This window comes from Thermobia domestica, chromosome 9 (assembly GCF_964235325.1).
Source record: "Thermobia domestica chromosome 9, izTheDome1.hap1.1, whole genome shotgun sequence".
NCBI lineage: Eukaryota > Metazoa > Arthropoda > Insecta > Zygentoma > Lepismatidae > Thermobia > Thermobia domestica.
Window position 1 is genome coordinate 78,583,920 of NC_137462.1, and position 27,817 is coordinate 78,611,736.

General features: G+C 35.8%; 1 protein-coding gene across 1 annotated transcript; it reads left to right on the plus strand.

Annotated features, from left to right (window-relative positions):
* The first annotated feature begins 96 nt into the window (after positions 1-96).
* On the plus strand, positions 97-24,797 carry LOC145694778 (uncharacterized). Its single transcript, XM_081771410.1, has 6 exons — positions 97-348; positions 6,268-6,412; positions 9,259-9,358; positions 13,977-14,128; positions 20,413-20,639; positions 23,070-24,797. Exons 1-6 carry the CDS (start codon positions 208-210, stop codon positions 24,768-24,770), a joined length of 2,466 nt encoding a protein of 821 aa, XP_081627536.1. The 5' UTR covers positions 97-207; the 3' UTR covers positions 24,771-24,797.
* The last annotated feature ends 3,020 nt before the right edge of the window (positions 24,798-27,817 follow it).

Genomic DNA, 27,817 nt, shown 5'->3' on the forward strand with positions numbered 1-27,817 from the left:
ATAGGCAATAATACTCTCCTTAAACAACGAAATATATATATATAGTGAACGGAAATGAGAGAAATCTTATCTTAAATAGGGAATTTTGAGCATTCCTGAGGGGAATTTTAACAACGTAACATCACTGCTTGTCAGCTGATTGTACTTAAACGAAAACAATTGAAAGTGAAAATATGAAAACAAGAGTAAACATGCTTAAATTATAAAATGCTGGAAGGAGAACATAATGATCAACAAATATTACACAAGTCTTCATATTCCTATGAAGATGTTCAAAATTACAAGAATTCCAGTACAAAAAGCGACAAGCTTGATAGGAAGCGAAATCTAAAAGAATTAAGTTGTAATGTAAGTAATTCTTAAGCGTATACTTTTCTGTGGGTGTGTTAGTTCTGAATTGACGCAGTGAATCAGATGAAAAGCAAAAGTTAAAGTTGACACACAATGGTATCATTATTAATAGTTCGTAAAATGTATAGTTGGCTTCACTCAAGCAGACGGTTCTACCAGATAGAAATTTTTAGGTAAAATATGATGTGAAATATTTTTCGTGAAGGAATGAGAGTGTGAATATAACTAGTTAAGAACAGCTACTTCTCATCTCCCGTGCACGAGGATACATCTTACTGTTGCACTACCTACAGAAATGATTCTATATCATGTATAAGTGGTAATAGAACACACAACAAACCCAGATCATGTTGTATTCACACTCCAACATGGAGTGAGAATACAGCGTGATCTGCGTTTCTTATGTGTTCTATTACTACTTTTACACCAAATAGAATCATTTTTGGATATAGTATACGAGAGTGCCTCATCATTTAGCGAGGACTCACGAAGTGCAGTCTTTTAAGGATTATTCATTGAGGATATAGGAACTTGAAAATGAGGTAAAAATGCGACTTTCATTTAATTACTGAGTAATATAAAATAAAATGTACGTCGGTTTGCGTTGCGTTTCGTTGTGTTTTATGGTATGCGAAGAATAATAATGTGCCCTTGTACGTAGTGTATGAGTATATGTGGGGGATTTGAAACACATATCGCATGTCACGTGCACGTGGATGCTTCTTACTACTTCTAAATGTAATAAAAATCATTTTTATACGTAGTGCAACAGTAGGAAATATCCACGCGCACAGATCATGAGGCACTGTTGTATACTATTACCTCATTTTTCTACGTAGTGCAACAGTAAGAAGTATCCACGTGCACGGGACAAGAGATATGTGTTTTCAAATCCCCCCACATAGTCATACACTAAGTACAAGGGCACATTATTATTCCCATACGATATAAAAAAAAACAGATATTCCTAGAAAAACACCCTAAGTACAAGGGAAGAACTCAGTCTATTACCTACTTTTTAACATCCTAGATAGTCAATGAATAATTCCTGAAAGTATGGCGTTTCTCGTCCTTCCCTAAATGGGAAGTACGGCTCCTTAACTATAACCCTAAATACTGTCAGTGCAAAGCATATTGACATGGCTTTTAAATGATAGTGAAAGTATCGTATGTGTAAGTATGCTCTTCCACTATACTCGTTTATTCGTAAACCCCCGTCACTGACGCGCCTGCTCTCTACGGACGCATCCCATCTGCACTCCTGTCCTGACTCAGGTAGCATTCGTGCTTTTTTAGTGGCCAGCTAGCACAAGTTGGCTCCTGTTTTATGCCTTACATTCACATTGTGTTTATACTCAGCCCTCCAGAAGTCAATCTGCAAGTGGTAATGGAGCTCCTTATTTAGTGCATGCTCTACTGAAAGAAATGCCAAGCTCTAACATAACCTGCAAATGTAAGAAATGTGTAGAAATTTGGTAGAAATCGTCTGCTCGAGTACTGCTCTTGAGACATTTATAGATACAATTGGGTCAAACCCAGTTTATGGGACCATGTATGAAATCATCACTATGTACTTCTTTAATCCCGGAAGCGACTTTTGATACTTTCTAAATTGTTTCTTATGAGAGGAGTTGCATTCGTTGCTGCAGGTTGGGTTCTGGTACAATAAGGTCCGTCATAAAAATGGTATTTTTACCCTTAAAATGAGTGAACGAGTATGAGGAAGGATCGTCTAGGATCTTAGTTTCCACTGTGAAAGCATTTCTGCACAATGTAAGACACGAGTATTTTATGTTTAGAAGGGCAATATTACTGGTATCAAACTATTACAAGAGCTATACTAGGGTTAAAATGAATGACCCTAGTTTACTGTTTAGCATAGTAATTTCCACCGGCAAAGTATTTCTGAAACAAGGATAGAGTTACTAGTGCGAAAGAGTGAAACCATTGCAAATCCTCTGACTCATTTTATGCTATATTAAGTTTATTCCACTATCCTTAATACATATACTTTCTGTCGCTGGTGCTCCTGCTCCGTACGGACGCGCTTTTGTGCGGGCCTCCCTGCTCCGCTCCTGCCTTAACTCCGTTATATAGCATTCTCTGTGGTGACCACCTAACACAAGTTTGTGTTTTTGTACTGTCGTTTTATGGCGCATATTATGAATCGGTAGGCAGTTATTTGTGCATACACCAGGGTATCAAAAGTCTGGAAGTCTCATGGAATCTTTTGAAGGAAGAAAAGTAAATCAAAAACTTTTTTTTTTTTTAATATGAAAAACTGTTCTGCACCTGCACAGCATATTCCAATTAGGAGGGCCCCGCTCTGAGTACTCTGAGTATAAATAGAGCGTGCTAACATACAGCGTAAAAACGCCAGTGCAAAAAACCCTGCAAATCTCTGTTAGATGGCCACTAAAATCAAGATTTGTATTGTCAGTAGGGATGTCCGGAACCGGTTTTCGGCTCTGAACGAAATCCGGTTCCGGAACCAGGTTTTCGGATCCAGGTCGCACTGGTTCCTGAAATCCGGTTCTGGTTCTGAATTTATGTACGATTCGTCTCGTAAGGAGGAACGTGTGAACGTAATCGGACAGGATTTTTTTGGGTAAGCTAGAACTGATTACAAGGATGAATTATCCCTACGGATTTTGTGGGACCTCCACAGGCCCGGCATTTTGAAACGGTTGTGCGGAGAAAAAATATTTGAAGTGCAACTTGTTGGTATATTGAGTGCTACTGACGTTTTGCCAGTTTTCAGTTGACCCTCCTTACCATTTGAAATTTCTGAGTCCGTCACTCCTCTTTTAGGGAGAGGGAGATCCTGCAAAAATTTAAACATAGTCAATATATTTTCCCATGGCTATTTGTTATGTTCAATTATTCGTAAGGCCGTATAATTGGATTTTCCAGTCGGCCATTTCAGGTGTAATGTAAACATTTTCGTCCAACGCCCTGTACAAATTTGTTGTTATTTTCTCAAGGTGCAACCGCTAAATCCGATCTGCTGAGAGGCTGTGAATAGTGTGCTAGATTAAGGGGTGAAACGACAGACAGGCGGCGCGAATTCGGATTCAAGCAAAGTTCCTCCACCTCTAGGACAGAACCAACTCTTAAGTATATTCGACGTCACTCGCCTTCGACATACACCCCATAGATAGCCTGAATGCTATCATTCTAATCAAACAATAAATGATGCAAGTATCCTCCTCTTAGGCGTAGGATCAGTTTCTAATTACTATCCTTAACATACTAATTCCCTATCATGGGAAAACTATCTAATGGCCAAAGCCCAATGCTTCAGCGAATATCTGTAATGCAACGGATTCGCTCCTCTGACCACATACAGTAACTAACTAAAAGGGGATACTCCCCACTGCGCTATTCACTTCCAGTGCAGAGGTTTGGCTGGCGAATACTTTATCATAAGGACTCCTATAACGCACAGCCACGATCAAAAGAGCTGGTTTCCTTTATATATATATATGTTTTGGCCTACTAAAAAAAGATAGCTACAAAAAATCCTTTTGAAAAATTTAGCGCCAACAACTCGAATGGAAAAGTACAAGTTAGGGAGGCAGAATACAATGACATTCACTGGCTAGCCTCTCAAACAAGCTCCTAAAAAGCAAAAGACTAGTATGTAAAATTTAACGTTTGAAGCTAGCTAACTGAAAGAGAATATGTTGAATTCCTTCAGTATGGGTAAGTATTTCTAATATATTTATACATTAATATACAACATAAAATAAGTAAATATAACTATACACTAATATATATATATATATATCTATATCTATCTATATATATATAAAACTAACTAACTCTATGGCCTATGGAACCCGGAGGTTCAATGCCGTGTTCACAAAAGCTCTCCACTGACTTCTATCCTTAGCTAACTGCATCCAGTTTCTACTTTGTATTCCAATCTCTGCGAGATCCATCTTAATATTGTCCTCCCATCTGCGCCTAGGTCTTCCTAATGGTCGTTTTCCGATCGGTCTTCCTGTCAAGACTTTGAAAGCGTTTTTACTTTCTTCCATTCTAGCTACATGACCCGCCCACCTAAGCCTCCTAGACTTGACGACCCTAACAATGTTGGGAAACCATATAAATTATGTAGTTCCTCGTTATGAAGTTTCCGCCATTCCCCATTCCCGTTCCTCTTGGGTCCGAATATTCGTCTCAGGATCTTGTTCTCAAATACTTTCAGTCTATGTTCTTCCCTCAGAGTAAGTGATCATGTTTCGCAGCCATACAAAACAACAGGCATGATTACCGTTTTATATATTTTAAGCTTCAAATTTCTCGACAGAATTCGCGACGACAAGAGATTTTGAACCGAATAGTAACACGAATTCCCTGCTTTTAGGGGACATTTAATTTCTCCGTGAATACATATATATATGAATAAATATACTCCAGGCCTGGATAGCTACCTTATAGTTAAACATAAATTTTATATTGAGTAATATTTAATTTACCACTTAATATTTATAATTTATTTTAGCAAGGTCGCGAGACGTACTTCATTACGGTCAATTTGTACAGCAAGAAACCACACACGATAAGATACTGTGATGAAATATGTAGTGTGTACATATGTCCCTGAGCTAATGGAACCCAGACCAGTTTCTTTGGCGCATCAATCCTCTCTGCTACTACTCGTACCTTCAACCATTACACTTCCTGCTGGATCACGAAACAGATCTCATGCAAGCAAACCTAATACTGTTTTTACGGTTTATCAGTTCGTACTGATATTCTGTATCTGTACATAGTTGCTGGGCAAACGCCAATATATATATATATATAAGGTGTCTAGAATGCATATGGGTACTATTTACATCAAAAAACGTGATAAAATATTTTATCTAACTGCCAGTTTGCTTACAAGGGACCACACATAATGATTATTAATATTACGTACGATCGACTCCTAATGCATCAAATTTTATTGTAGTGTTTTTTAAAGCGTGTTTCTATAATAATAATAATAATAGTAATAGTCTTCTGTAATGTCCCTTCAGTGCTTGTTTCTTAGCCAACTTCTAATATAAACAAAAACAGGTTTAGTATAATCATATATTAATAGGTTACGATCTCTTAACTAGTAAGATAAATAGCTGGTTGTGGATACATAATAATAATATTGCTGTATCTTGGTTTAAACCGGTTTCAGCTTAACAATTTGATGGCTGTCTCTAGCAAATGCAGACTATTTGAAGAGTTCTTCTTCTCCAAAGAACTTCCTGATCATATGACAGTGTCTAGTGTTACTGATTTTTGTAGGTTTGTAAGGTGTTTTTTCATTTATCTTCTCAAGTTGCGTTACTTTCAGGGATAGTTGCAGTAGCTGAGATGATTGGTCTAATTGTAACTTCCTGACATTTCCATAGCTTCTTGATTTCGACTGTCAGGTCTTTATATTTGCTTATTTTTGTACTGAATGTTGTGAGTCAATGGTGGTGGTGGTGGTACTTCTTCTTCTTCTTCTTCTTCTTCTACTACTACTACTACAACTACAATAATAATAATAATAATAATTGGAAATGTGTTTCATACTCTCAATAAATGTTTCTGCAAATTTGTTTTGTAACCCACAAGGAAGTGTGAGAGCAAGTGAGTCCAAAGAAGTGGCAGAGTCGTCTATTTAAAGGCACCATGGTGTACAGTATCTTAGAGGAATAGGTCAAGATCCTCGAGTATATATACTATGCAGATTTTATTTATTTATTTTTTAAGGAAGATCACATGGTAATGATGTTCACATTATGTTATTTTTACCTTACTGTTTCTGAGGTATGTTGCCTAAAGAAATAAGGTCCTGCTTGATATAATAACATGTAAAACGCTTTTTCTATTTTATAAGAACACTAACTATAAAGTATTATTATCATTATTATTGTATTTCAGATGTGCTTGAAACCATTGAACAATGGTAAGCGCTGTCGACGTCATGAAAAAAGTCACAGCCAGCTGCAGCCATATCAGTGTACAAAATGTCCGAAAACATTCAAAAGCAAGGAATCGTTAGAGCAGCATCTAAATACTCATGAAGGTAAGGGAATCTATTTAATATCATAACGATGTTCAGTTAATGAGTATGACGAAGACTTACACTGGCCAATCAGGGTAAGCTTCAAGTTGAAATTATTAAGTTAGACTTCTTTTGTTAATAAGTGTTCTTAATTAGATAAATGTATGAGTATTTACAGCAATATTTCACATGCTTGTCGGCTATTCATCAGCAGGAGCATTATTAGAATTAGATATTCTAAAGCTGTCTTTTTTATTACATTATCCGAGTAGACAAGGCCTCTTCTTAAAGAAACAAAATAAACTTTTGTAAGAAAATTGCAGAGCACGTTAGTTTTACATTTGCAGTCTTTGAAAACGAGTCAAAAGCCTCATGTCGATATTGGTGAAATGTTACTGATCTTTTATTAGAATACACTTTATTCAATCTCAGATACATTATCTTGTATAAAATAAGATGTGCGTTATACGAAGAAAAATGTAGACAACGTACCAATACGAAACAAGAGCAGTAATAGAACCATCGTGGGCCGTGTGCACTAACAAAGTTTACCTGTTGAACGTGGCTCATAGCCAAGTTCAGTGAAAATGTGTGTTGCACGAACAACGTTCAATGTTAAGTCTCGATCAGATGTTGGATGAACTAGGTTTAACCTTGAACGGCCCATTTTCTAGGTTTAATTTCATTGATCTTGGTTAATCTGTAGTAGCAGTGGAATTTGCGTACAATGTTGGACAGTGATATTGATAGTTTAGATGATATACAGTCCTTAGAAGAGAGTGTTCTTCCAGAGCGAGTCATAAAAGATGGCTGAAGTTCTTTGGAAACATTAGTGATCAACATTTCAGAACAAGATTCAGTGTGAATAAGAGAGTGGTTTTAATGTTATTATTAACAGTTTTTTTTTTCTACCGGAAAACACATTAATGTTACAGCTTCAAATAATTTATTTATTACACGGAGTCTTACTATTCTACAGGAACGTTTACCTTGTGCTTAGTGAGATAGCAGGTGTGATCCATTTTTGTTCATAAAATTGCAGTCTAGGAGGTACTTATATGAAATTCCCAAAAACACAAGAGAGCTTGTTATGTCAATGTTTTTCGATGTTTCTTCCTGGAGCTCTTGATGCAAAATTGTTCAGAAATTAGGAAGGATATATATATATATATATATATATATATATATATATATATATATATATATATATATATATATATATATATATATATATATATATATATATATAGGGTTGTAAATGAACACGCTCGTTTGAGCTAGATCACTTGAGCGCGCACGTTCTTCGTGATCCGCTAAATCTCCTGACCTGAACAAATTTGAACATCTGTGGTCCGTTTGGAGACACAGATTAGTGCAGATTTCCGCTTCTATTTTTTCTGGAAATTGGGTGATACACTGCACGCGGAATAGTGTAATATGCTATTCGCTACCATTCACAACCTCCATGACTCCATTCCACGTTGCATCAGAGCTGTTCGGAGGGTGAATGGTGATAATCATCTGAGGTGTTCTGTACATATAAAAATCCAGAAATCTAAAAATCCTAATCCATTTGATGTCGATCTGCACACATCAATCATGGGCATTAATTTCTCCCTGTAGCCCATCACGTATATGAGGGATGACGTCCCCTCTGCGAGCATTCTATCCAAGGAAAGGGAAGGAAGAAAGGATTGGTGAAGGAAGGAAGGAAGCGGCCTGGGACCGTTATGGTAGGTACCATCCCGGCATTTGCCTCATATGAATGAGGGAAACCCAGGAAGAAACTCACTCAAGATGGTTGGCCTGAAAAAGCTGTTATACTATTTCGACCGAGAATCGAACCCGGGACCGCTCGCACCAAAGGTGACAGCGTTAGAAACTACGCCACATGGGGCCACTGACATCAAATGGAAAATACGTCTATTTTGTATTGCATATTGATTTAGTTTTTCTTAAGATGAATGGTACGTGGAAGTTTACTCACGAGTAATATGTATTGATTTATATAGATTGACACCAATTGAGATTGAATAGTGTTTATAAGGAAATAACTTTTGTAGAAAACCTGATATATATTCTTTACTGTCATAATGCAAATATGTAGAATGTTTTAGCTTAAATTCCCGTTCTTAACAAAGGTCAATGAAAAAATAAAATTAATATAAATATTCAACATCCTTTCTTGCTTCTAGTTCAGGAAGCTTGTTGATACAGTTTACTAGAATTTCGAAAATTTGCTGTAGAAACTTCAATTAATGTGTTTCTCTCCAAATTTGGTTTGAAATAATGTTTAGTTCATTTCGCTTTTGTGGCTTAATTTCCGATTCCGATATGATTCCTAGATGGATTTAGAATTTAGATTTCTGGGCTTTCGGCATCTATGGCCATGTTAGCCTGTCACGTTTGAAGGATGATGTCTCTCGGCGTGCACATTATCCGGGGAAAGGGAAAGAAAAAAGGATTGGGGGAGGAAGGAAGCAGCCTCGGACCCGCATTTGCCTGGTGTGAATGAGAAAAACCGAGAAAAACCTCATTCAGGGTGACTGACCTGAAAAAGCGTTTTACACTTTTTCGACCGAGTGCCCCCACCGGGAAACGAACCCGGGACCGCTCGCACCGAAGGCAAACGCTACGCGGGATATTGTAGACCGCGAAGAAAGTAATATTAGGGATTCATATTAAAACCAATCTAGCAACATCTCGTGTTCTTTTACCATATCTTGAGTAATTTGCTGAAGCATCCTTTACAACTATCATTTCATCAGAGAGTATAGCATTTTCAGAATTCTTGCTTTTCAAAATATGTGTTTTGCTAAATCAGTGAAAACTCTGTGCTGCATGAATCTGTTGATATTTATTTGTAGGGAAGAAGCCATTTATCTGTTCGTTTTGTGGTAAAGGATTCAAGGCGAATCGTACATTGAAGGAGCATGAGGCAATACATTTGAAGGAGAAATCGCACAGGTACTCAATTTTTTGTTGTGTATTTTATTTTCTATACTTTTCTATGCTCATCTAACTTTTGTGTGCAAAAGATAGACTGACGAATGATACACGAATAAATATTTTGTGCATTGTTCTAGTCGATTTTATGTTCTCTTCGCTGCACTCGAACTTCAGGTGGAGGGGGGTACACAGTAGCTCAGTGGCAGCGCTTAACTCTGGTGCGTAGGGTCCCTGATTCGATCCCGGCCAAGTAAGCTTATAGTAAACAACATCGTGTCTGTGGGTTTTCTCTGAGTACTCCCATTTCCTTCTACTCTCATTCCAGCAATTCTTTCATCATCATTCACTTGCATTAATCACCGTCTCACTTAGCCTAAAGGGCATAATTGTGGGATGTTAAACTGTAATATTTCATTTCAGTTTCGAACTTCAGATATTTATAGTTGAAGAAGGGATTCGAAAACGGGAATAGAAAATTAATTACTTTCTAATTAGTATTATGATTGTATTCTCATCGATTTCTAGAAACTAGTTTATTATATTATTTTTCTTTTCTTTCCACCTTTCCTCCCTTATTCTTTCCAATCTCTATTTGAAATATTTTAGCAAAAGCACTTACAGTGTACTTTTTCATTCCAACTCTTTTCTCGTATGTAATTATGTATAAAAATCGATGTATATGTATGTATCTATGTTCCACACCTCGAGCAGTTTCAACCAAACTTGGTACATATATGACTTACAATCTGAAAGAAAAAGATACAGATGGATAAGACCGCTAGGCATGGGGATAGGAAGAGTGTGACGTGCGAAAATAATCAAAAATGGCCTCGAATACATAGTTTTCGATGTCGCGGAAATGAATAGTTACAATCCCGATGCTGTTCAAGTTCAAATTCAATCACCTTCGGGATGAGGGGAAGGGTGAAAACTAAAATGTCCAAAATGACTGAGAGCAGTCTCGAATCCCTGATTGGTGACAGTCCGGATGTATTTATGCTCAAGATTAGTCGAAAAGAACTCGTAGAACCTTCTGAAAACGTTTAGAAACGAATTGAACTCGGTAGAACCTTCTAGAAAATTGTAGAAATAAAGAACTGTGTAGCACGTTATAAAAGTATGTGGAAAAGAACAGAACGTTGTAGAACCTGTGAAATGTTTATCCAAAGAAGGAAAAAGTTTTTTTTCTTTCTTCAGAGATTAATGGCTATGCAGTCTGAAGTGCATTATTGAACATAGCACTTGAGTTGAGCTGACTTTTTCATTTCTCTTTGATTCATAAATATACATATTTCAAATGTTTTCTGTAAATCTATTCTTCCTGCGAAGAACTGGCATTTCAGCTAATATAGCTAATATGTAACAAAGTAACTGCACCACTAAAGAAATGTAGAAAAACATTGAAATATTTTTTAATATTAAAATAATTATGTACCTTACAATCTCGAATCGAGTCTCAAATTGTCCTTGATGCTTTTTTATTCTATTTTCACTGCTGCCTTAAATTTTCTTTCCCCCAACAGGTGGCTCTGGTATGTTTGTGGACATGACCGATGTCTATTAATTAGATATAGTCTGTTTACAAGTGAAAATCATTGTTCTAGACTTGTTCTGTTATTAAATAGAGTTTCAAGAATTTTCTGAGTTATATTTTGCATTATTGTAGCAAGTTTGTAAAGTAACTGTGACCAGTATACTCATAGGTAAAATATTAAACAATGCATCAGCACGCAAACAAGGGGTGGTACTTGCTCTGAAATCAGCGGGCTTTTCGCAGCAGCAAATAACTGGAAAAGTTTTTGTGCATCACACCACGGTAGGAAGTTTTTAGAAAGTAAAGTAACCTTGCACGTCATTCTTCAGGAGTAATTCTGGGAGAAAACCAAAAATGAATCCATATGTTTTGCGGAAAATATAGACAGTAGCGTTAAGGGATCGATATTCTACCACAAGAAAAGTGCTCGAACTGTTTCTGATGGTGTTGGTGTCACTGTGTCCCACCACTCTGTGACCGTTGCCAAGGTGATGCAGAAAAGGATTTTCCAAAAAAAGGCCACGGAGAATGTCTTGTCTCACAGAAAAGCACATCAAAACGAGGAAACAGTTTTGTGACATGTCAGTACCTGGGGTGTTGACCAACGGAAACACGGAATATTTTCTGACAAAATGAAATTTGTGCCGACTGGCAATGAAGATGGTGTCAGGCTGTGGATGATTGAAGGTGAAGAACTGAAGAGTGATTGCGATTTGGCAACACAGAAGTTAGTACAAGTGTTATGATGTGGGGTTGTTTCACCTCGAGAGGCGTGGGTAGACTGGAAATTTGTACTGGAAGCGTTTCTACCGAACAATAAGTCCACAAAGGTTATTGCCAACTGATAGATATTACTTTTCGTGTGAAGATTTAGAGTACTTCATCTTCCAAGACAATAACGCTCCCTGTCACAGAGCACGAGTAGTTAATACGTGGTGTTCTGAGACGGGAATTAACCGCATGTAGTGGCTACCGAACTTCTTTGACATGAACCCCATTGAGAATTTGTGGCACCTCATGTCCTGTAGGCTTCAGGAAAAAACTCTTAAAACGTAGATAGAGCTCATTGTTGCCGTATGGTACCACGAAATGGAGGTTGATGTGTGCCAAACACTGGTGTACAGATGCCGCAGAGGTTGGCGGCACTGAAGGCGGTTAAGGGATGGCACGAACTTCTGAGACATTTGTAGGAAAATTAACTTTTTTTTTTTAATCTTAATATTCATTAGGTCTTTCATTTGTACGGTTACATTAAGTTTTGCTTATAATAATCACTATTATAATGTCATATTTTGCGATATGTTAATAGTGTTATGTTACTTTGTTGAAACGCAGCATACCGAGATTCTTTGTATCATATAGACCTAAATTATTGCAATGTGTCAACCATTGGTTTGTGAGTTATTAACACACATATCAACTATGACCTTGGATAGATATAATGTTTAATATGAACAGTATTTTTTGCTGTGAATTATCAAAAACACTGTATTCCTTGCCTTGGTTAGGTGGTGCACTTATTTTGCTACAGACTGGATACATATAGATGAATTACGAGAGAAGTCACTTTCGAAGAATATTCTTTAAGCTCTTTCGCTAAAACGTTTCTCAACTGATAGAGATAAGAAAACAGTAGAGAGGCAAGGTGGAAGAAAAAGAAAACTTAAAGAAATGGCTGTGAAGCGTGGAAACTGTGGGACAGGTGTAAAAACAAAACAAAAAAACTAGAATGTATCAAAGGACATGACCAGCTGCCATTTTGCAATGCTTATCGACAGCTGAGACTTGTCCAATGCCCAATTCTGTATCATTTAACACGAACTTTCACATAATGTGCTTATTTACCCCTCTTAGCATTTGAAACTTTTGAGTTGGACCCGTCTGGGATCCTGCGGTTGAAACTGGGACATTTCTTGTTTCCTTTGATACATTCTAGTATTTTTTCACCTGTCTCACCGTTTCAGATTAATAGGAGTGGCCATAGACTTTTCAATGACATTTTGACCCACCGCCATTGTGCACAGGCTTATCATCAAGAGTGAAGACTTGCTTCCACTTCTTTCACATAACATAAGCTTTCATGCGATACTGAACTTGAACCCCTTTCCCATTTCAACATTTTTGAGTCGGACCCCGTCTGGGACCTTGCGAGAGACTATGGATTTTTTTTTTTTTTTTTTTTTTTTTTTTTTTTTTTTTTAACTTTGAATCATTATACTTTTGAAATATTGACATATCCGTGTTTTGTTTTTACACCTATCCCACCATTTCAGATTTATACGAGTGGCCATATACTTTACAATGAAGATTGTGTCGATATTTTGACCCACCGCTGTTTTTCACAGGCTTATCATAGAGTTGCGACTTGATTTATCTTCTTTTATTTAACCCCAACTTTCACACGATATGCAAGTTGACCCTCCTTTCCATTTAAAAAAATTGAGTTGGAGTCCGTCTGGGACGCTGCCGGGGACTCTGGGACAATTTATTTTACTTTAATACGCTGTACTTTTGAAATGATGAAAGACATGTTTTTCTGTTTTCAATCTTTCTCACCGTTTCAGATTTTTCGGGATTGCAAGGGACTTTATGGACACGTTTAAAGATTTTAATAAAAATAAGTAACGTGCTGCCCTGAAGCGGAATGCTTGAGACCTTCCCAATTTTTGTAACTGGTTTTGATCTTACCTTGACCCAAGCTTTCAGGAAATATATACATCACTTCCACTTTGTGGGTTCAGGTTCAAGTACACCCCTAGTTAGTTTTGGTGTTCTATCTCTGACGAGGAACGTAAACTGTTACGAAAGTGGGGAAGTTTACTTGTTGAAAGTTATTGAATTAGATATTTGTTCTAATTTTGTTATCAAAACCAAATGACTTAGTACTTGATACGATGTTTTGCTGGTAAAACTCTATATCTAGTTATTCAGTTTATATTGTATATACATAAAAGAAAAAAAAAACATTGAACTTTCAGTATGCTTTTAGTCGTGTCCTGTAATATATATATATATATATATATAAGTTTTATTCTTAAATAAAAATTCACAAATGTGTTGATTAGTCCCTTAATTATCTTATCTCAATATTTCTCGTTCCAGCTGCCCTTATTGTGGACGGAAATTTCGCCAGGTCAGTGCGTACGTGAGACATCTTCTGATCCATAAAAAGGAACTTAGGTTTTTGTGCAGTCAGTGTGGGAAAATGTTTGCTGATTCAGCGTATTTTCGATCTCACATGAAAAGTCACACAGGTAAAACTATAATATTGTTCATAGCTAAACTTGAAAATATTCTCTCTCTCTCTTGTAGTGGCTAGCGATGCTCTAGCTGCAACAATGAACTGCCACCAAAATTCTATTTTATTTACTTATTTATGACAGATCACACAGGTTATCTCCACTGACGTCAGTTTTATTATTATTATTATTATTATTATTATTATTATTATTATTATTATTATTATTATTATTATTATTATTATTATTATTATTATTATTATTATTATTATTATTGAGACGTGGTGCAGCGTTTAGCCTCACTGTTACCACCACATTTTATGCGGGATGGACCGGCGTGTGGCCACTAGGTTATCGTGGTGTAGTGTTCACTGTGTTGGTGAGAAAAGAACTTTTGACGTTGTGCAACAGCTCGCTTAAGATGGATAACAAAGAATTCTGTTTAATTTCACAGAACAAGAAAGTGAACTGAGCTCAAGAAACAACACTTTTACTTTCCTGAATATTCCAATTAATTAACACAAACTGAATTCTTCATATGTATTTTGATTTCTATTGAATTCTAGTAAATCAACGTAATTTAGTAAAATGAAGAGTTGTGGGCAATTTACTATCTTTGTCGATACTATTCCAGCTTACTAACCAGCTTTCATTGCCGGTCATAATATTCAATACAAAATCGTCTATGTGTCTGGAAAAGTTCTTGAGTTGTACAATTTTGCTTCACTTTGTGTTCAGCAGTCAATGAAAGTAGGACCCGATGTCAACAACTTTTACGAAACAATTTGCACTTACTTCCTATGCTTTATGTCCTATAGCAATTATTGCTGCAATTGTATCTACAATAACCAGTCTGTCTTCGTCAATGGTGTCAACTTTTCCATGTTATGTTCCTCGGAAGCAGTTCGTGAGCAGCCGCTCCGAGGCTGATTTTCGATGCTTATGTTTCCATCTTTAAAACCTTGTACCTACCTTCTAATACTGTTAGCACACATTTCCATATGCACACTGAGGCCAAGTCTTCTCCCTTTATCAAGGAATTCAATCACAGCGCGCTGCTGAAACAAAACATCATTAGGGCCGTGGTGCCGCAGTAGTCGAGTGCTCACTTGTGATGCATGGGGTCTCTGGCTCGATCTCGTCTCTCACCAAGTAAGCTCTGTGGTGGATAAACACCATATGCGTGGGTTTTCTCGGGGTTCTCCCACTTTATTCATTCCACCATTTCATTCGTTATCATCAACATGTCTCTTAACCTCGGAATATATTCGTGGGACGTTAAACTATAAAACAAAATTACTATCAGGTATTTTGAACAAGTGTCTACGTTCACACAATCGAATCTAATAATGTCAAGGCATCACACTGTAGTTTATCCAGGCTTAAGAGTAGACTGTTGGTCTTATGGGAACAGCGATGCCAAGTTTAGCATTAAAAACAAATGCACAACAGATCGCGCTTCTATTATACTGCCGACTGATGTTGCCAACTCACGTAGTAAAAAAGAAATCCGCACCACAACGATTAATAAATAATAATAATAATAATAATAATCAACTTACCACATTGAATTAATCGCAATCCAAAGAATCAATTCCTTCCATATCATCATCATCATCCCAACTTATACTTTTACCTGGGTTTTTCTGCTTTAAATAATTAAACCCGTTCATAACAATAGCCCTTTCTTTGCTCTTCAACACTTGATCACTCTTACGGTTAAAAGAGGTGCTGGCTGTAATTTCTTCCATTTTGATATATTAACACACACTCGCACCTATGCACACACAGACGGCGCGATTTTGTTTCCAGAACAGCACAGTAAGTAAGTGAATCCAATCAAGAAAATGCCGAATGTTCAGAGACCACACTCCGCCACACATTGCACAATAGCAAAGACACAACAGAGAAGAATTTCATCTGGAATCTGATATGAGTCATCTAGCGCGACAATAGACGATACAATAGATAAGCTATTGGCCCCACCCACCGCACCAAACTGTCTCTCTATTTCCTGGTGTAGTTTCTGAAACCAATGCTATTATGAAACCTAACAGAAATCACAGTCAGTTATGAACTCCCAAAGAAATTTCAATGCACGAAAGATAAAAGAAATATGAAATGCGTCCTGCAGCAATTCTCGCTGAAATTTCCTTCCTGACGAGGAATATATAGGCCTATATATAATTAATAATCGAACTCAGATGTTCCGAGAAACACTTCATGAATCAGTGTTTGGCCTAAGAAGTTTTACACTTAGCGTTTATGTTTAATACAAATAAGTTAATAGTTATGGAAAGATATGGATTATGACTGTAGTTTGGTTAAATAATAATAATAATAATAATAGACCTAATAAAACTGAAGTACTTGAAAAAACATCCCGCAGACCATTCCCTGAAATTATTTCTGCCTTTTTATTCAAAGTGCCCCCGTGGATGAGTGGTTACGCTCGCCGCCTTGTAATCAATGGGTCCTGGATTCGATTCCCGGTGGGGACACAAGTTTTCGAATCTCGCGTTAAGCTGCAACAACATTTCCGCTCTCTTTCCTTTTTTGATTAAAATATTTTTCTTTGGTTGAGATAGAAAAAAATGAAAGAAAAGGAGATGGAAGTAAAATTTTACTTTCTCTTAAAATCAGAAAGATTTCATTTAGTTCTTTCTGGCCGTACTTTTATTCCTTTTTAGCTACCTTTTTTCGTACTTGAAATCAGTGGAACTGACAATACTAATGAGCGCACGAATGTAGGTTGACACTACGGTGAAATTTCTCGCCAGTTGGCAACGGTATCTTTCAGCAGACAGTTTTAGTCACGTGAAAATGCACCGGCAACGTTTTAGCAGCCGTTACGCTTATCGTATCTTCCCCCTTCGAATTTAAAAAATAAAAACTAGCCATTAGAAGCTAATTAAATACTTTGTAAGGAAAAGAGAAGTTACGAAAATTATTTTTGTATTGTCGGTAAATATTTAACATTCTTTAAGATAAACTACAGTAGTGAAATCTGTTCTGTTTAAGGGGGTAAGTACGCAGAAGTAAAAGCCCATAAGCAACCACGGTACAGACTTAACTCTGTACGAGCTATAGCTTGATACGTTCAGTGAAGTCTGTGGATTGCGTTGATTTACTTCCTCTGTGTATATTGATGGACGCTAATTATTTTTAAAATGTTGCTCATTGCTTTCATTATATCCCTGGTTCAAACATCACTTGGAAAATTTTGACGGACCCTTTATTAAACGGAAAACTGTCTTAAAGGGAAATATTTCATGGTCCCATGGATTTTGGAGTAAAAGACATGTAAAAGTCCCTTCATTAAGCGGAAACTGTGTTATGCGGACAACGGAAAGCAAAATAAACCTTTAACGGAAAATTTTGAGTTTCAGACTACATCGTTTAGAAAATTTTTAAACATCCTGTGAGAGGGTAAACATATACTGTCTGCGATAAACACTTCGTTCTTTTGTTAAATCTTTATGGGCAGTGTTGACTTTCGTCAATCACTACTCATATTCAGCTCCCACAATTTTTCGCTAGTCCTACGTAGCATGTCAGCTGTCAGTCTTCTTTGTACGCGTACTTCTGTTCCGCTTGTGTAGCAACTAGCGACAGCCAACAAAAATGAGAAGAAAACTGACAAAACAAAGTTCTGGAAAAAAGGAATTGAGGTAAAGCAGAAGTTATATATCTCCATCACGTGTCGTGAAAACAAGGAGGAAAGAGTTCAGAGGACTTTCAAAATTCCAGAGAAAGCTTTTCTGTGTCCTGAAGTATACCGCAGCCAAGTAGTAGCAATGTATGCAAGAAACCCTGCTTGACTATTGGGAAAAATAAAGGAAAGTGTGCACAGCATATTTTGTGTTTAAGTTTTTTTGGGTATTAATCCGTAGAAGGAAAAAGTACTGTAATTGAACAAGTTGCGTACATCAATATATTTTCTCATTATGTCCGTTATCAGCATATATATTTTTTTAATGGAAAGGTCTATCTCCATTAAGCGGAAACCTGTCTTTAACGGAAATTTTTGCGAGTCCCGCTCGATTCCGCTGAAGACAGGTTTCACTGTATAACGTTTCCTTGCATGTATAGTATTTTCATGTGCAAAAATGTATGAATCTTGCAAGAAGAGCTGAATGAGTTCATTCCTTACGTTTAACTGCTTATTTCATACTTATAATTTGCCGCCTTTTCGTACTATATTGCTCTGCCTTTTGCTTCCAGCATCCAGAGCTTGTTTGTGTAAGGATATGTTCAAATGGTAACAAATGTTAGAAAATTGTGTAACAACCCATTAGAAGAAGAAGAAAAATAATTCAGTAAAATTGTTGTTACAGTTGTTATTTTCTGAGAACTCTTTTTTATTGAATCTTATATGGTTTGGGAATTACATAAATTGATTAACATAAGCATATTGCGATGTTTTATTAAGTTGATCTTGGATTTCGACGTCAGTTGAATACAGTTGTCAGTTAAGGATAATAGTCAGCTATCATTGGCGACATTCTGTGGTGACACACAGTAATTAATTGGTACTCAACAGTTGAGTTGAGTTAAATAACTTAAGCTGTGATGCAGGTTAAATGGAATGAACGACCCCTTTAGTAAATAAACGAAGAGTTTTACGACACTACAGTTGAAACAATCCTTATGTCTAATATAGACGAAATTTCGAAAAACTCACATCAGATTACCTCACTGAAAATCTTAAATACTGTTTGAGAACTTGTAATTCGAAAGTTTAATTTATTATTTGACGTACTCTGGCTCCTTGCACGACACAGTTCGGATTCAACCTCAATTTTGCTTTTCCATGCAAGTTAAATCATTGCTTGTGGACACGTTGGATAGTCTGCTTTGATGCTTCAGCAAATAGGACATCTTCGTGTACTGCGTTCTCATGGACCTGCCCAAACACAACGGTCCCTTTTTGTCATTCTCTGAAATCTTCGTTTCAGCCTATTGTGACAAGCTGTTTCCATACAACCGACTAACACACTCACTCCAGTTAACTGCAGTGGTTATGCGTCGGCGATGATGAGTCATTTACTCTTATGTTACCACTGAGATATCGCCTATAACGACAAAAATGGACCAGTAGGAAACACTTGCATCTTCTTTAGTAGTTGACAAATATATATTAATGTCCTCGACAGAAGTTGTGAAAGAGATAAAATTGTGTCATAGTGTTTTCTGAATGGTTTGGTAAGCTCCAAAAAGTCCCATCTTTGAAACAGTAAGATGAATACTGTAACAACTTTGAAAAACGGATACGATCGGACATTGATCTTTTGTCCGTAAATGAGAGGTTACACAAATTTAATTACTCTTAGTTCAAGTAGTAATTGTATACATTATACAGTAAATTCATTAGTTAAAATGCAAACGCTGTATAGCGAATATCAGAATATTGCACACAATATTCAAATTACTGGGCGATGTGATTATATGAGCATATACTGCAAAATATACTGTATGATACATTTTATCCTCTTGTAAGGATCCCGTAATGAGCATGCTGGCTCATTGTACTAAAAGTAACGTAACAAGAACATTAAAACGTTATTATTAACCACTTAAAACGTTGATAGAACTCCTCATTGATGACGAGTTTTGATTTTGCAGCGGACTGGTTTACAATAGTTTCTGCCACATTAGTTTCTGTTCGAAATTGGCTTGTAACTGCTGGATTAATTGGAGGGCTTCATTGTCACAGTAGTTAATGGCTAACTTTTATAACTGAGCTAAATCATATGCTTGTCCGTTAAGACGAAATTAGTTAAAACTGAAAATGAAAACTATCTGTTTCCGTATCTAAAGGTGTCCGTAAAAGAGAAAGTTCCGCCCCGTAGTAATACAAATATTTTTGTTAAAAAAAAATCTCCGTATTATGGTGGTATCCTCTATTGAAAGTCGTCCGTTAAAGGAGGTTTCACTGTAGTATTTTCGACCATAAAATATATTTTGCACTATTATATGTGTTTTATAAAATCTTTAGAGTTATTCAATAACATCACTAGAACTACATATCAGTTAATATCATTTTATTTTTATTTATTATTTTATTTTTTGTTTGCTTGTTTCAGAATGCGTTTGTTATGTATCGTCTCTAAGTTAGCCAATTTTTGGCGGAAACAGAAGTGGTCAACATAGATAGGTTTCACTGTATTTATTTTCTCCACAGTCCTTTCAGCATTGACTTTTAATAGCCAGCAATGATATGAAGAAAGAGGAAGGGAATGTGTTTTACTAATGATATGTCATTCTGTATCTTGAAATAATGCTTGTTCTTTTGATAGGGGAACGCCCGTACATCTGTCCATCGTGTGGCAAGGGTTTTGGGCATCGACAGACTCTCAGAAGACATAAAATTCTTCATTCTGGAAAGAAGCCATATGAATGCAAGATTTGCCAGCGTCCATTTGCTGATCAGAGTGCGTGTAGAAATCACGAAAGACGACATTTAAATCGTGTTGATGGTATATTTATGGGCCTGACAAGGGAACCGGAAAAACCTTCATCACCTGTGAGTATTGAATCTGAAAATAGTTTTGAAAAAATATCCCATTACTATTATATTAAAAAGATGTAGATATACGAGAGGAAAGTCAAAAAGCAAGGTTCCCACCTCAAGTATACTGTTGATACCAGATATAAAGAGAAATGCCTACATATAAAGTATATATATATATATATATATATATATATATATATATATATATATATATATATATATATATATATATATATATATATATATCCGCTATTTTTGATGCAGTCACCTTCTCTGTTAAGACACTTGTCTAGGCGAGAAATCAATTTGTCAAAACCTTGGCAACAGAAGATATGATCCTGACACGAAACCATGTTTGACATGCAAATAGCAACTTCCCACCTTCAATAGAACCAAAGATACTCATTAGGGAAGCTTAGTTTCTGACTTTCTTTCACATGTCATCATTTATAAAGATTTTGTAGTACTAGATATTGTGTTACTCTCAGTTCTTTTTTACTTTAAAGATATCATTTATAAAAGCATAACGCATAAATGATCCAATATTAAGTAACTGATACATACCGTAACAGTAATCCCTAGTTACGTAAGTAATGGGTTCCGTAAACTTTTATGTAAAATAAAAGACAGACTTCTGCTGTCTGTGTACTGATTTTACAAGTACTTCTGCTGTCTGTGTACATTCAAGATAAAATGTTCTTTGAAGTTGGAACAGTGAATTTAGTGATTTGAAATAAATGTCTTAAAAATGTTCTGTAATTTATAACGAATTATAAAACAAGTTGGGGAGAGTAATCCTCAAGCTGTTCAATATTATTTACATAATATATTGTACATAAAACATCACGTAGCAGTATTTACTCGGGTATAAACTATGAAAGAATGAAAAATATAATTTTTTTAATACATGGTAGTCCATCTATCTTGAAACGTCCTTATAACTTTTAAACTAAGTGATAGAAAAATAAAATTTTGCAGGATGCAAGTGTCAGCAGGGAAATATTGTTTGACATATTCGGTAATACAACCCGATTAACAGTGTTGCCAATTCAACATATAGTTAGTTTTGTATTTTTTCAATGATACCACATCAGATTATACATGTTGCAAATCTATGTGTTAATGAAAAGTTATAATGCCACACCATTTATGATGCTACGTCAGATTACACATGTTGCAAATCTACGTGTTAAATGAAAACTTATAATACCACACCATTTATTCAGTGCTACTAAGAGCGCTACAGTAATTACAAGCCAAACTTTGGAAGTTCCTAAAACAGTAATAACGCAAATCAGATGTGGGGAAGGTGATGCACATCCGAAGGGCCCTGCTGTCGAATAGTGTGATCATGATATGATGTACGAGTGCTTCGAATAAATAGGAAGAAAGTTGGGGGGGGATTGAAAATTTATTTTTTTCAAAGGGCTTTATTTCGAAAATGTGCGTTGATAAGTATCATATCCAATCTAACAGACGATTTTCAATAGGCAAAGATTATAACGCCATTTACAACAATTTAATATTTCAAGCTCTTTTCTGAAGGCTTGCTGGAGATTGTTTATCTTTTAACAATACTGTCACACGTCGTGTCGTATTCAATAACTTTGAACTTTGTGACTAATACATCATATGCTGTCGTCTTTGTATTTCTATTGGAATACTGTGAGTTTTCTACGTTCCATTGTTCTGGGAATGAATGATAGCCCTATACTTCAATGAAAGCCAGCAAGGCCTCCTTTTTGCCAGATGCCATCATGACAAAATGAGGATATCAACGAGAGAACTGTACGTTTACTTTAGTTAACTGCTCAGTTTATCATTGCAAAGACGGTCTCGTTCTCAATAAGCGTGAAAATCTGCATACACTGCGCAGTTCGCACAGTTTATCATTCTTTTGACGTTACATGGGATAAACTGCGCAGTAAAACTGAAAGAGATAATGACAGTAAAAAAAAAACATATCAAAAGGGAAATATTTTAGTGAATTCTGGTTTCAAAAGTCATGATAGTGAAGTACTTGAACTTCATCGTTAAATTGCCTGCTCAATAAATCAGTGAACTTTCGAACCTCAACATTATACAACAACGTAAAACTCAGTGAGAGAATGAACTACAACAATTGCATCAAATGTAATGCATGGAAGAGAAGGTGAATAGAACTTACATTAACTTGTACAGCTATAAAGTTCACATCTAGGAAAGTATGAAGGAGTGGTTAGGTATGGTCAATATTACATGAGGATCTAAAGTTGGTTTCAGTTTCACTTGTATAAATTTGAACTTTCAAAATGAATTAGTGTTCGAACTATGTGGTTATCGTTGGTAGAAAATAGAGCTTATGAAAGAAGCCATAATACTGGCAACTCTGGTAATTCTTGAGGTAATAGTACTAATAATTCTGTGTTAACGAACATTACCTGTAAATTATTTGTTTCGCAGGTACCCAAGCATAATGATACTAAACGGGACGAAGCAGAAAGGGTAACGAACCAGAAGAATCAAAAATGGAACAGCTGTGATGAAAGCACTTCAGTCAGTATCTGTGTTTCGGGATCTTCAATGTCAGGTGAAGTCAGTGGCACTGAATCAGCAGGAGATAAGCTTATTACAGTCCAGGATGTGATAAGTGTACTTGATATTCAGTCAGCACATAAAGCTCCCTGTTCAATGGTCCTTCTTAAAGTTGATGATAGCAGTAAAAAATCGTATCATAAGGAAAATAACTTAGTGAATTCTGGTTTTAAAAGTCGTGATAATGAGATACTTTCTGACTCATATAACAACAGGGGAACAACAAACACCAATTCTTGTGTGCTGGATAGTTTAAATGTTGGATTTTCACATCAGACCGTAAATGGCTCAAATAGGTTAAATTCAGATTATGTTATGGAAAGAACGTACCATACAAACTCCTCTATGTCTCAGCAGAATGTGTTCGTGGATGTAATACAGAATCGACAAATGTATGCAGTTCTCTCAAATCAAACTTTAAGTAACAACGGCTCTTTAGTGCAAATGCCCAATGCGAATTCTCTCGATATCGATTCATGTAAGTTTATTAGATTTGATTTTTCGCGTAGTGAAAATGAGACCAACGTTAACTACTCAGGTGTGTCAACTACCAGTATTAATTCAGTAACATTTCAGGATAATTCCACGTGCAGTTATGTGTTATCAGCGGAAATTCCTGCCCGAAGCGAAGAGGAAACTTTATATTCACAAAGTAGTATTGTGTATAATTGTGATGGAAATATGAGTAATTCTAATGCACCTTCCTTTATAAATGAAACTTTTCTCAACACCACTGTCATAACTTCATCGGAAGCTGCAAAACATTGCACTAACACTCCCGTAGTTTCGTCGAGGAGTAATGATGCAATGAGTTCAGGTGAATCGTTGTGCAATCGTGACATTAATGATAGTGGTTCCAGTTCGGTGTTTCAATTGTATAATGTACCTCAGTATAAAAGTCAGTTTAATGATAGTTCACAGTTTACTTTACAGGTAAAGCATAGTGATACTGTGTCGTTAGTGATGCCAAATAGCGAAAATGTCAATGCTCCTTTGACTTCTAATGCAAAACTTCTCTCTCAATCGGAATCATCAGCATTTATTTCAAATAATACCGAGAATCTGGCGGTTAGGACAAGTGATTTAAAAGTGACTCCCAGCCCAAGAAAATATTTTAGGAAAAAGAAGGTTGGAAATAATACAGCGACTGAAAAATCCTTAGCAAATGATAATAGTAATATCAAGCGCGAAAGAAACAATCCTATTTCTGTAGTGTCATCTGTTTCTTGTACAAATGCTAACTCTGCAATTGAACCAGTAAACAGACTCTGTTCTGAGGAAGAAATTTTTCACACTTTGCAGGACAAATTTGAAAGTAATTTTACATTTTCGTCGTTGACTTGTGTTAAATCTTTCAGAGACTTAAGTTTAAAGTGCAAGACGTTATCTCTTCCTTTAAGTACTTCTTTATTCAATGAAATATCATGTGTTGTTACGAAATTAATGCATTCCTTGAGTAATCCGATTGGAGTTTTGGTTGATAAATGTAATTTTAAACAGATGTTAGTTGTACTGAAGGAGTTGCAAAATATTATACAGGAACATTTCAGCAAGGTATTGCCAAGTTGATAAAATAAAAGTTTTATTTTCAACTGATTTCTCTTCTTTAGTTTAAATAGCAGGTAACAGTCTCTGTAAGTTGCTTCTTTCGTTGAGTGATGGATGTTTATCATACCACAAATTAAATCTGACAAAATTATATCTATTGAAAAGTTGTCAAACTTTTAGGAACATTGTTGAAAAAAGTTCTTATAATTAGTTATTGAGCGTATGGAACATAATAATAATAATAATAATAATAATAATAATAATAATAATAATAATAATAATAATAATAATAATTGAAATACAGAACCTGTACATTTCAATTATTAATGTTTTTTATGGCTCATTATTGTTATTATTTTCTTTTTTAATAAGTTCGACCTTTCAATAAAGAAAAACGTAACTTGAATTTCATCCTATAAGACAGGAGTTTTCAAACTGCGCGTCGCGCCTCCCTGGGAAGGCGCGAGTACTTATCCTACAAAACAAGGTTGGCAAAAACCATGGTTTTTATTGAAAAAACAAAAAAAAAAAACAGGTTTCTTTGGTTTAAATAATTTGCTCTATACATTTATATAACATATGGACAGAACTAAGTTTGTTTCGCCTTGGCGTTATTATGCAACAACCGGGTTATGTTGGAAGGGGCCACATATCCTTAAAGCGGAATCCAAACCGCTTCTCGCCTTACATCCGAGATAAATTACCCTTTATTTGAACTCAAAACCGGGACTAATTAGGCACAAATGCGATACGTCTGGCGACTCACGAAGGACTCTTGATAAAAATACGCTGTACTTATCTTTACGTACTTGTTAATATAATTGTCAAGAGTCGTTTCAGAAGGACAAGAAGATAAACAGTTGCACGTTTAAAACCATTATAAAGAATTACATATGGACAATTTCAAAATCCTGTAATAGTACAAGTTAAAGAACTACAACGACTTAATTTGCATATCAGTAAGAAAAGTGAATAATGATACGAATTATTTGAGTCCACTTTGGCTGTGACCCATTTATACATAAATACTATCAAAGATACTTCTGATTTCAATAAATGCCTCTGGTGGGTTTGTATGACACTCCTTCCCCCACAGTACGTATTTCGATGTATTTTATCAATAGTAAACATTATTAAAACGAAATAATATTTAGAATTTTTCTTTGATTGCAATTGCATAACAGTAATAACAAACTATAAAAGAATCACAGAAGAAACATCCATAAACTTATATTTAAGAAAGCAGAAGCTGCTATAGTAGTATAATCTCTTTAAGTAATAAATGGGGAATTAGGTCTGAATATAATACGAATAATATGCGGGAGTGAAACGTGATAACCCGCAAATGTGGGTTCATCAAGATTTTACGAACACTTACACCATTACGAACATTTTTCGGTTTTTGGTTTAAATCATTTTTTTTAAACCAGGTGGTTTAAACCACCTTGATTTAAAACAGCCAACCCTGTTACAAAGGAACATATTTATAATGCAACACACATACTTAAGTCTTCACCCTTCTTATTTAGTAATACATAGTGGACTAAGCCATTGTATCACTTCTGTTCCACATACGATCAGGGATGACCCTTTCACCTTTTTCACCTTCGGCTTAAACGTGTATAATTGTTAGATGGACACTAACGATCTTCTACTTTATCTCTGTAGAATAGTATGTCTTCTTAAATGTCTCTGGAATTTCGCGCGACGCCATAAGAGCTGAACTTTTTCTCTTATTATTTTTGGGACGATTCTTGAGTTTTAATCTCTTTAAAAGTACTACCACCATTCACAAATAGTCTTATTTGTTTTATTTTCATTGGTCGAAGCCGTCTTGCATCTTGCTATTTCAAAATATGTGCCAAGATTGAATAAGTTGTGTGACTCAAAACAAGCTCATACATCCCATTGACTTTGCTCAACATTTAAATGTGCAGGTTTTTATTGTTTAAATTCCCTCTCAGCTCGTATTTTTCAATTTTAACATAAATATTTGACTTACCACAATTTATAATTATTAACATCGGCTAATAATATTAAAAAGGTGTAGTCAGTGTGTACAATGTAGATCACCTATGTTAATGAAATATTTTCATTAGTGATTAATAAATGAAACATAGTTTATCATAGTGATAGTCTTTCTTTTATGGACACATATATTTATGTTGGTGACACATTTCATATTTGACAGGGGAGGCGCTTTCAGATTTTGGTAGTTGAGGGGAGCCTCAACTGCAAAAAGTTTGAAAACCCCTGCTATAAGAGAATGAAACTACTTAAATTATGTAGTACAATTTGTTGTAAAAAATAAATAATAATCGTGAAGACAGTAGATTGTTTTCAGCGATTGAAGTTTCTTGGTTTCTAAACAAGTGGTCAGATCTGATTCTTTACTCACTGCAAGACAAGTAGTACATAAAGGCGCACGCCAAACTAATGTAAGCTAAAAAAGTTTGTGCCACAGTTAAGAAAGTTTTTTTATAGGGTTTGTTAGAAGCCCAATGGAATCATGACATCTGACAAATACTAGTTATATCAGTGGCGTACGTAACGGGGAAGGGGAGCGTGTCTGGGCTTAATCTGCTTAAGTAAGATGGTATGGCAAAATAAGCATTTGCTATATTAAAATACATATTACTCTTGTCCTGAAAGCAGATGAAATTGAGTGCTTGAACACCCGTTAATGAACTTCTGCGTGCGCCACTGATTACAGTTAATATGGAGTTTTGAAAAGAATATGTTACTTAAGATAGTGCGCCTCATTTTCGTCCAGCAGTGTCTCAACAACATAGTCACGGAAGTCTGATGCCTGTGGTACGTCTGGTTTGTTTTCCATAGTATGATTGTGCTAAAAGAGGTAGTGTAGCAGCTCTTTTGATCCACTTTCTGACATTCTTATCTTCTCGATATACAAAGTAGTTGAATAATCCCATTCCCTGAACCTTTCTGCAAATGTTGTGGTAGTATGAGGGCCATTTCAAATGTTCTGCACACTGAAAGATATTATGGAAGTAAATAATTGTACAAAATATCTTTACAGGCCTTCAATATAATCTCCATTATCACTA

Coding starts and splice junctions, on each gene's coding strand:
- LOC145694778 (XM_081771410.1), top strand. CDS start 208: ATGCTGGAAGGAGAACATAATGATCAACAAATATTACACAAGTCTTCA. Junction 9,359..13,976: donor TTGAAGGAGAAATCGCACAG/GTACTCAATTTT, acceptor TTCTCGTTCCAG/CTGCCCTTATTGTGGACGGA. Junction 14,129..20,412: donor TCACATGAAAAGTCACACAG/GTAAAACTATAA, acceptor TTCTTTTGATAG/GGGAACGCCCGTACATCTGT.